At 36.8% G+C, this 11,278-nt stretch overlaps 1 protein-coding gene across 10 annotated transcripts in view; it reads left to right on the top strand.

Annotated features, from left to right (window-relative positions):
• Positions 1-11,278, top strand: part of LOC122790166 (serine-rich adhesin for platelets-like) — a 475,884-nt gene that overhangs the window by 212,604 nt on the left and 252,002 nt on the right. For all 10 annotated transcript variants that reach the window (XM_044057773.1, XM_044057769.1, XM_044057768.1 and 7 more), the window contains one exon: positions 8,720-8,797. In XM_044057773.1, coding sequence (XP_043913708.1) covers positions 8,720-8,797 — 78 coding nt within the window. The remainder of the gene's footprint in view (positions 1-8,719; positions 8,798-11,278) is intronic.

Raw genomic sequence — 11,278 nt, 5'->3', positions numbered from 1 at the left:
CAGAGACATGTTAGTCTCTGGTATACATCCATGTCTCTCCAGCAGGTCTTATTTATATCACAGGCATGGTTTATGTCTTTAGAACCGATAATTCTAGTGCTGTTTGTTTTGTAGATATGCAGAAAGTCCATCAGAGTGGGGTCTGACAATGCCTTGTATGCTAGGCATAGATTTCCCCCAATAGCCTGTAGTAGATGGAATGCATGATTACTGATCAACTTACACTAATACTGACAACCATTAAGCAGACTGATAATCACCAATAAATACATGGACTTTCCTAACCATATCAGAAAAATCAGGAATTTTGCAGGGTGGCAAGCCCCTTGCATCCCCATACCCTCACTAGATAGATAGAAAGATAGATAGATAGATAGATAGATAGATAGATAGATAGATAGATAGATAGATAGATAGATAGGTATGGCTTACAGATTGCACAACAGTGGGGATATTTCTCTAATCCTCAATACCATGTGATCTCACAGCATACTTCAACACATGGATGACAAAATTTAAATCACAACCAAATTCATCCCCTGATAAACTTGTTGAAATACATGGTATGTCAACAAATAACAGTATGCTATTCATATAATATATATGATGACATGCTGAATTTATACAAATGTGTATATAGCAGCACTTGTAAATTATAACAATAGTGCTTTAACTAAAGTGTGATCTGATATATTGGCCTGTGTCTTTAAGAAAACAGCCTGAGTGGAGTAATTCTTGAACAAATGACTGAGGTATAAGAAAGGATTAAGGAAAGTCCAGAGCAGAGAGCATTCATCCTTGCTTAAGTAGAAGAAAGAAGGAAGGAAGAGAATTGACTGCAGAGAAAGAAACGCTGAGTGAAAGGACTCTAATTTGTACTACTCAAACTGTATTGAAGTTACTGTGTTATTTTGTTTAAAGACCACAACACTTTAGGTTAAGCAGAAGAAGCTGCATTTGGCGTTTTTTGTAAAGAATAACCTATATTGAGTGTGTACACCAGTGTCTCAGTTGCATTACCTTCCCTCCCTCTCTCTCTGTGTATATATGTCTTGTGAGGTACTGAGGTATAATGAGGAAATTAAACTGGAAGTTGAAATGCTTAAAAAGGTTAAATCTGAAAAAAAAAACTCTAGGGAATTTCCAGGCAATGAATTTTAATCTAGCATTTGAGCATGATAGAGCCATTCAGTCACAGATGCAGAGGAGCATGATCCTGTCTCCGATCATAACAAGCTTATTACGTGTTGGACACAGGGATGCCAAGAAATTCACCCACCGAATAAAGCATGTATGGTGAATCTTGATGTCTATGTTAAGGACACACAGCAGAGAGTTATGATTGGAGACCCTATCATAATTCTTTGTGGTGCCTGGAGCTTTATCTGTACTATCAGTAAACAAAAAAAAAAAAAAAAAAAAAAGAGAGCGAGAGAGAAAGTGTAAGACCACATACATTTCAACTGTTAAGAATTTCATAGATTTTTTTACCTCATATTTTGGTGTGTTCTTAACAAAATTTGTGATTTTTTGGCAAATTATTAAGGGTTATAATCATTAAATAAAGATATAAATTTGAGTGTTTGACTTCATTTCATTTGGAAAATGCATGTTAATATAACATCTTTTTGGCAATGTATTAAGTTTATAAAATAAATATTTAATATATGTCTGTCATTTTGATCCTTTGTCCTCCCCATTATGGTTGACTTTGTCCAGAATTCTTGTGCAAAGAATGTAAGAGTGCAAAGTGCTTTAATGGCTTAGAGAGATGGTAAATCACTTTGCCCTGTCAAACAGATAGCAGGCAGACACAGACTCTCCAGTGTTAACCTCTAGTATGAGACCCAATCTTAACAGCACTTAGGAGTGCTTTTTCCCAATTTTGGAGTGTAATCATAGTGTTCAGTGTACTATGTGATGATATAAGTTAATGCCTTCTGTGCCAGGGAAATTGGGGCAGTGCACGTGTAACATATGCCAGCATAGCTAGGTGGAGTTTTGTAAAGAATTTTATATCATTTGACCATCACACTGATTTGTACAGATACTTGTGTTAAAATGTATTTGTAAAGTTGCTTGTGCTAAAAATGCATCAACATTAGGTCCTACTGGACATAAAAGAGATATAGATATATGTCAGGCAGTATTGTAATAACTGATTAAATGTATATCTTTTAACAGAGAGTTCTGAAAGGGAACAGGTTAATCTTAGTCCAGCTAATTTTGAAAAGTAGGATAGAAATTAAATGGGTTGGTTTAGGCCATAACGATTTTATCTTACAGATCTGATTGCTTCCAGAGACACAAATGTCTGGAAAACCAGGACTAGGATTCTTTCTGTATTGTCCTTAGGGGTGAACTAATTGCTACCCTGCAACAGTGGAAGTTTTTGAAATTAGTTTATAACTTTCAGATGCTGCAACAAAGCTTAGCAAAGTGTGTATTGTACCAGAGTCAGGTGACCAGATGTGATATCATTCTATAGCTAGCAAAGAAATGATTCTTTAGATATTAGTGAGAGATAATTTCAAAACTCTCACAGCAGCATTTTGTTTTTTGGAACCTGACAGGAAAGATCTCTCACAGATATCTCACACATCCACACACCTCATCTTGCCTTGCTGTAGTAAGTAACTTAACTAGGGAACAGTAATTCTTTAGTCAGTCAGGAAAATATAGTGAGATTAGTTAAGTATTATGTTTCTGCACCTGTGTGAATCTATCCAACTGTGTTGTTTTTTATATCTCCTGTGATTGAAACTCTGGTGTTTATTATAACTAGATATTCAGTATTCTCATATTATCATTTATTATTAAATATTTCTATACCTTTCATTGTGACTGGCCTTTTAGAGAATACATTTAACATCTGAAGAGCGCTTATGCTTATTTTAGTGACACTGTGGTGCTTTGGTCAATCTCTACGATTTGTATTAATATTCATTTACTCAGCATAAATGGGTACCCTTGACTGGTGGCAATGTAATTACCTTATAGTCTGGGCAAAGGGGATGCAACAGGTAAATCTGTGCCAGCCTTTCCCAGGTGCGTGTGTGTGAAAATTAAATATTTTTATTTATTTTTATTTATTTATTTTACATTTGTTGACCTGGGTAGTCTAGCTGGATATATGTCCATTTTCAGTAGAGGCCCGGGGAGATAAGCTCCAAAGTTTAAAATTAATTTACATTAAAGATATACATGAAAATAACAGAGTAAAAGAAAGCATTATAACTGGAGACATAGTTATAAAATGTAAAAATGCAGTCATTATAACATAAATGGTAAAAATATTGTGACAAAAATATTGTTACAAGTGACATTCTGAGGGAATACTAGCATAATGTACAGTAATAGAGGATAAAGGAAATTAAGAGGAACATAATATATAAAGATAGTAGGAAGGAGAAATAGGTCAGTGGATGTAAATGAGAAGTAGATTTTGGGTTTTAAGGTACAGCTTTTAGTCAAGTGTCAAGAGCTAGAGTTAGTCAGGATTAGTACAGGGGCACAGCCATTGTGATTTGAGGTAGAGCTTAAGCCTCTTTTTAAAGAGAGATTTTGAGGGAATAGTAGAAAGCTCAGAGGGAAGCAGGTTCCAGTGTTTTCCAACAGTGTTAGAAAAAAGGGAATCTCCAGCCTTGTTGTTTGCTTTGTCAATATTTGCAAGAAGTTTGTGTGCGGATCTAAGGGACTTTAGGTTATGGTAGGGGTAAATAAGAGTAGATAGTATAGGTGTTTTGTCAGGTTGATAAAGAACTTGATGGGCTATGGCTAGTTGATTAATTTTTAGTTGCTGCTGAAATTCAAGCCAGCCTAGTTGCTATAGATTAGTACAGTGGTGGGTTCTGAAAGGGTTATCTGTAGCAAATCTGGTTATGTTGTGGTAGGAGTTTTCTAATTTCAAAAGATTCTTTTTGACAAGTTAGTAAATATGGGTGAGGCATAGAGAAGGGGAGAAATAAGGTGGGAGTGGGCAACAGTTATTCTAGATTCTGGTGTGAGGAAAGGTTTGATTCTGTAAAAAGAGCCTATTTTTTATTAATAGTTTTCAAAATGTTGCATATATGGGTATCGAAGTTAAGGTTGTTGTCAATGGTAATGCCTAGTAGTTTGGTAGTAGGATCTTGTGATATAGGTGTGCCATTTTTAGATGTTATTGTAAAGTCTATATGGGGAGATTTACTGGAAGGTGTAAAGAGAAGTAGTTTAGTTTTTTTTGGGTTAAGTAGGAGACAGTGTTGTGAAAACCATTCTTCTACAGAATTAAATATGTGTTGTGTAAGGGAGTGAAGATCTGATACAGATGTGGCTGAGCAAATGAGTGTAGAGTCGTCTGCATATTGTATGCACGTAGCTTGGGGAACTACTTGGTGGAGGTCATTGATAAATAAAGAAAACAGGAGGGGACCCAGTATGGACCATTGGGGGGCACCAATGTTAACAGGTAGCTGGGAAGATAGAGTGGAGTTCCAGAGTACTGCTTGATGTCTGTTATTTAAGTAGGATTTGAACCAGTTAATAGGTCGGATTTCAAGTGACATAGATTGAAGAATGTGTATGAGTATTTGGTGGTTGACCATGTCAAAAGCCTTGGACAGGTCTAAGAAAAGTGCAGAGGAAAGGGTGTTATGGTTACGATTTTTGTTGATTGTGTCTGTAAAGGAGAGGAGGGCAGTGGTGGTACTGTGGGAAGGTCTAAAACCATGTTGGGTATTAGAGAGCAAGTTATTTTGGAGAAGATGGTCAAGCAGTTGCTTGTGTATACATCTTTCCATAATCTTGGATAAGGGAGAGAGTAGGGCTATAGGGCGGTAGTTTGAGATTTCAGTAGAATTTCCACCCTTATGAAGTGGGATAATATGGGAGACTTTACAAAGTTTAGGGACATATCCCTCACTGATGGTTCTGTTGATCAGTATGGAAATTGGGTAGGCTATGGATATGGCTGCTAATTGCAAGTATTCTGCGGATAGTAGGTCAGCAGAGGGAGTACATGGTTTGAGTTTTTTGATAAGGGAGAGAATGTAAGTTGTTGGGGCAGGTTGGAACAGAAATGGGGGAGGTGGGTTTAAGTTGCAGTTAGATATAGTTCTGTTTTTACTAGAGAGTTGACTGGCTAGAGTTTGAATTGTTTAGGTGAAAAAGGAATTAAAGTCATTAGCAATTTGGTTGGGATTGTTTATGTCAGAGCCTTGTGGGTGGGTGTGATAGGTTTACTTGGCTGTAGTAACTGATTTATGTTTGCTCAGAACTTTTGTGGGTTATTTTGGCGAGTTTGCTGAGATTTCAGGTAATAGTTTTTTTTTATCAGTCATTATTGCTTTTTTGGTCTCATTTCTCAGTTGTTTGTAGTGCTGGTAATCTGTTGTGTTTTTAGTTAAGCGAGATTTGTTCCAGATTTTATTTCTGAAATTAATTTTTTGCTTAGTTTCTTTTGAGAGCCAAGGGGCAGATTTAGTTCTAATTCTAATAGAGCGAGTGGGGGCATGGTAGTTACGTATGGCTAGAAACTTAGCATTAAAGAAATCTACAGCTTCATCGAGAGAAAGGTGTTTTAAGGGGGACCAGTTACATGCATTCAGTTCACTTTGAAATAGCTCCAAGTTGAAGTTTTTTTTGGCTCTGATTGTTGAAATTATGTTTTGGGTAGGTGGGTTGGTTTTGAGCCTGATAATGTAGGTTAGTAAGTGATCACTTATATCATCAGGGAAGGTTCCTGTTTCATAAGTATGGGGTTGATTGTTGGTGAGTATCCAATCTAGGGTACTTTCTTTTTTGTTAGTCTTATTTATTCTAGTGGGGGAGGTGATACTTTGTGAAAACCCATAAAGATTAATATGGCTAGTAGGGTGTTTGTTGCTGCAAGATTGCCAATCAATGTTTAAGTCACCTAGGATGATTGTTTCTTGGGGTAAGTTTAGAGATAGCCAACATAGGATGTTTTCGACGGTATAAATATTATTTCCTGGGGGGACATAGATGCAGATAATAAAGATAGATTTGACAGAGTTTAGTTTGAGTTTGGTAATAAGAATTTCAGCATTAGAGTCCTGAGGAGGTTTTTGGTGGAAAGTGGTTATTTGAAGGCTAGATTTAAATAAGATAGCTACTCCACCACCTTTTTTTGATAGCCTTCAAGATGCAAGATATTATAGCCAGGAGGGGTGACTTCAGTGTCTTTTGTTGAAGGTTTTAACCAGGTTTGTGTTAGACAAATAATATCAAAGGAATAGAATTCTAAGAGAGCATGGAGCTGTGTTGTTTTGTTATTAATGCTACGTATGTTGAGGTTAGCTATTGAGAGTGAATTGTTATGTTTTTAGGTAGGGGGCTAGCTGTGGGGTTTTGGTTAAAGTTCTGATTTATAGAGGAGATAATTGGACCTGGGTTTGGGTGAATATCACCATTGATTAGGGAGAGTAGTAGGGTTAGATATGCAGTGTTTGTATATTTACTTTGAGTAAGGGGTAGCCTTCTAGGATTTAGGTGAACATATTTTATGTGGGTCGTCCTATGATATTTAGGTAAAAGATAGCTAGGTGTGGAAGTAATGTTGATGTGATGGTTTTGGTAGGTAGGAATTGAAGAGGTAGAATGTTTAGTTGGGTTGGGAAGGTGTGATAGTAGGAGGTTATAAGGAGTGCTATTATTAAAGGGGGAAGAAGTGAGAGTATGAGTAAGGTGTGTGTGTGTATCAGCTACTTGGAACCGGGATACAGAGATCCAAAGTGGTCAGTGTGAAGTCTTGTTTGGGGCCTGGAGAGAGAAAGAGAGTCCAGCCCCAGGTCTGAAGTGTGCTGCCTGTGTGCTCTTAAGGGAAATTGTGCTTGGTGTAGACAGCTGCATCTGAAAATACTATGTATGTATCCATTTTTGCTCCTAGTGGCCATCCCTCACCAGTGTCAGTGGTAAGGATTGAGGCTCCTAGATTACTGGCCAGGAGTAGGGACCATCACATATTACATAACTGTTATATTAACTAGATATTTCTCCACATAGTCCCTTCCTCATATCTAATGATAGTATGACTATCTTTATTATCACATTTGAAATTTTCAGTGAATTTCTTATTTTACTGTTATGTTTTCTGTTATGGATGCATTATTTTCTGTTTCAAACCAATTTTATACCTTGAGAGTATGCATACTATCATGTTTCTCACGAACTTCATTTCCATCACTTCGTGCTTCCTCTGCTTCACTACCCAGGGTTCTGTATCATACAGAAATACTGGTTGCATAACTATTTTGTAGCTCATACTTTTCAGCTTCTTTGGTATTCTTCTATCACATGCTACTCATGACATTCTGAGCCAGATGGCTACAGTCCCTCTGCCTCTAGCTTTGACCTCCTCATTTAAACTTCCCTTCTTCTCATCCACCCTTTCCATATCTTTGAAGCTGTCAACCTGTTCCACTTTTTCCCTAGTATCTCAGTGTTCAGCTTCTTCTGATTCCCCCCATTTGCTGCCATGACAACTATCTTGTTTGTATTCACTTCCATTCCTTGTGCCTTCAGTTCCACGCTCCATTCCACTAACATTTGCTGAAGTTCTGGTCACAGTCTGCTTGTAATGCCACATTGTCTACATACAGTAACTTTGTTTAGCTTTCCCCTCCAGTCTTCTTGCTAACATTTCATTTTTCAACTCATGCTTATCCCCCCCATAAAAAGAAGCTACTTCTTGTTCCCCTGAATCCTTCTCTCATAAAAAAAAAACACAGAATTTAAAATCCTCTCTGCTAATAATGCAGTCACTGAAATCACTTCTCATAGCAAATCATTATGGATAATAATGGATGATGATATAGAGCCAAAAGCATTCTCCTCAACTTAACTAAGACTACACTTGCCACTACTTACCTCCTCCCCTCACTACTTTATGGTGTTCCCATCTTTACAAACTCCCAGGCAGCACAAAAAGCAAAACTTGAATAATATTAATAATTAATAATAATTAAGTGGCTAAATTTGCAGCAAATACCCATTTCAGAACCCACTATGCTTGTTTTATCCACAGTCACTAACAGTGGGTAAAACAAGTATTACCCACACTTAGCCATAGGTTTTTGCTAAAATATACGACTTACATGCATCTGATCTTATCATGTTATGGAGAGTGAATGTATTATGATGAAGTCAGATGGCAAACTACATTTTATACTTGAAAATAAAAAAATACACTAAATAGGGAAAGCCAATAGTAACACATATATGCTAGGAGAGGTAATACAAAAATACTATGAAGGCATGGTACTTAATTATATCTGGATACCATAAAATGTAAATGACTGAGCAAAAGAAGAGGGCACAGATGCTAAATATAATTTTTGTTTATTGCATGTTCTAATAAAAGTAATTATGTAAACTGGTGATTTAAACAATGGGTACAGACAAAGCTGGTTAGAGGTATGAAAAGGTGATCAAATGATAATGCATTAATTAGACAGTAACTGCACAAATAAACCTTTATACCATTCAAATAAAAGTGCACATTTATTGTGATAATGTTTTTGTGTGCTTTGATACATGGACATCAAGTTAGAAGCATATGTATTGCAATGGTGTATCTGTATGTATGTATACTATATCATGGATGTAGAATATGGTTATATGCTAGAAAGATGTATAATTACTGAAAGTGGCTGAGTCTAGCTAATGGTACAAATGCCCACATATCTTAATTTGCTCCTTTATACATTCTACTTTTCAGCAAAGATGACAGCAAGAAGCAATCTACTGTGGCTGCAGGTGATGCAAAAACTTTAATAACCACCCTTCCTGAGAAAAAGTAATTATTATTATTATTGTTATTATTATTGATAGTATTATTATTATTGTTGTTATTATTATTATTATTATTATTAATAAATATTAGTAGTATTACTGGTTTATTTCACTACTTATGAAAAAGGTATGGTGTATCAATGAATGAACAGGAATTTGACTAAGACAGTAGGAAATTTCCTCTTCTTCTACTGAGACTTAGGTTCCTTTATCACAATACTGCATGGTACAGTGAAACTAGAAAGCATTTCGTGGAAAGATATTTTAAAAACCAGGGTAAGTGTTGAACTACACTTATAAAACTTCTGTTGTTGAACAACATGCAATGACAGATTCTAAATGGATGATGGACATTATTTCGGAAGATTTTCTGCTTAAAAAATAGTGTATAAAGCAAAAATGTTCAAAACAATCCATACAACATAGCAAAATGGTGAGTGTTAAAGGAAGGTGTCTGGTTAAGGGTTGAGGAATGGATAAAGTGTGTGAGCAAGAGAGAATGAAGACACTGATTGGTGAAACAACTGGGAAGCTGACAACGAAAAACAAGCCTCTCTCAGTGTCATTATTTCTACTTTTTGAGCAGGTGTTCCTCCAACCTCTTGGACCTATCATTGCAGAAGGGCTTGCATGGCTCTGTGATCCTCCGAGTTCTCATTTGGAGATTTGTGCTCCTATGAGGATCATTTGACATGTTCTCTATCACAGCTGTAAGACTTGATAGTGAAAAATAAAATTTGATTTCACCAATTAAACAGTGAAATATGAAACTCACTTATAGATGGTTCAAGCCCCCACAGCACACCTTGATGCTGGAGCCATACCTTTCACACACCCCACAAATTCTAAATTCTAAATTTTAACTCTAGGGACATTGTGCACTGAAGTGGGGACATAATATGTGATTTCCCAATAGTCACTGTAGTAGTCCCTTAATGTTGAGGATCACAATTGCAGTCCTTATAATTACAGCAGGGAACCCCACCTTGTCAAGTACCGAATGAGGTGATGCATATTGCCTATCCCCTCAAAAATATTACATTGAGCAATTATGTAGGATCTACACCCACATAGTGAAGGTTGGAGATCAGTTGTGATGCAAGCTGTGTGGCAAGAATACGAGACGTGGATTACAATGAGCTATATGCTGGCAATGGAAACTGGCTCGAGGGATGTGGAATTCACCCCTCTGTTGGGATAAAAGTCAGAACTTATGTAGGAGGTTAAACAATAAAAGCTAGCCATAGGTGATCTCATCTCTTCATACAGCAGTGGTTCTAAAGCAGTTGGTAGTCTTTCCTGTACTCAGGTGTTGCCCTTCAGAAGAGGCCATGGGTAAGGGTGGGGATGCTCACAAGCACCCAGTTGAGTGCCATAGGCTGAAATCTGTAACAGTAAATAAGTAGGTTGACAGGTGGAGAAAGGCAAATTCAATTGTTTGTGCACATTCACCTAAGTGCTGTTCAGAATATTCAGTCTTGTAGGAGACTACAAGAGCAGTGCTTAATTGGCTATCACCCAATGACTCTCTGTAGTTCTTCAGAGAATCTTCATCATTTCTGTGAGAGTTTGAGCAAGTCACTTAACCAGACATTGCACCCAGCTTACCCTTGAAAAGGGACTATGTGTCCAGTGGGCCTACCTGGTTAACAAATGGCTATTATTACGATAGAGATACCTGGTGGAACATGACTGGGAAGAAATGCACTTGTGTACTGGATTCTGTGCTATTTATAGACGGGCCATAAAGACACAGTGTTCTAACACAAGAATGATTTAATGTACACTTAGCACCACAGCACCTTAGGCCAAGGCCTGTAATTGTGTCATCAGACCTGAGAGGCTCTCTGTTGTAATCTTGAGACTCGCATTGCAGAGTCATGAGACTGAAAAAAAAAGAAAATACAGGGGAAGAGTGAATATCATAGATTGGTCTTCTGCTTTAAACTTTTTTGTTACAAGGGGAAAGATCCCCTGCATCCCAGATGCGGAGGAAAGCCCAACAAACCCCCAACAAACGTATAGATGTGTGTGTGTGTGTGTGTGTGTGTGTGTGTGTGTGTGTGTGTGTGTGTGTGTGTGTGTGTGTATATATATATATATATATATATATATATATATATATATACATATATATAGATAGATACATAGATATATATACAAAAATCAAAGACTGTCATATCTTGGTGAAAAGGGAATATTCTGATAAAATTGCAATCTCAGAAATTATATCTGTACACCTGGATTTTCATTGATTTGATCTGATTTGATCTTCAGATTACGGGACTTGGCAATGCTAGTCTGGAAATTTTAAACATTTACCAGCCTGAGACCATAGGTTCTGGACACTTAGGTTACTAGAGGCATAGAAGAGTATTATTCATAATTAAACTTCTGGATGCCAGTTTGAAACATTGGGCTATTCCTAGAATTTTCCATATTCTTTATTTCACCAAAAATTTACAGTATGGTAAAGAAAATACAA

This window comes from Protopterus annectens, chromosome 15.part0, assembly GCF_019279795.1.
Source record: "Protopterus annectens isolate FY-2018-M chromosome 15.part0, PAN1.0, whole genome shotgun sequence".
NCBI classification, from domain to species: domain Eukaryota; kingdom Metazoa; phylum Chordata; order Ceratodontiformes; family Protopteridae; genus Protopterus; species Protopterus annectens.
The sequence above is the reverse complement of the archived record's forward strand: the minus strand, read 5'-3'. Positions and strand labels throughout refer to the sequence as shown.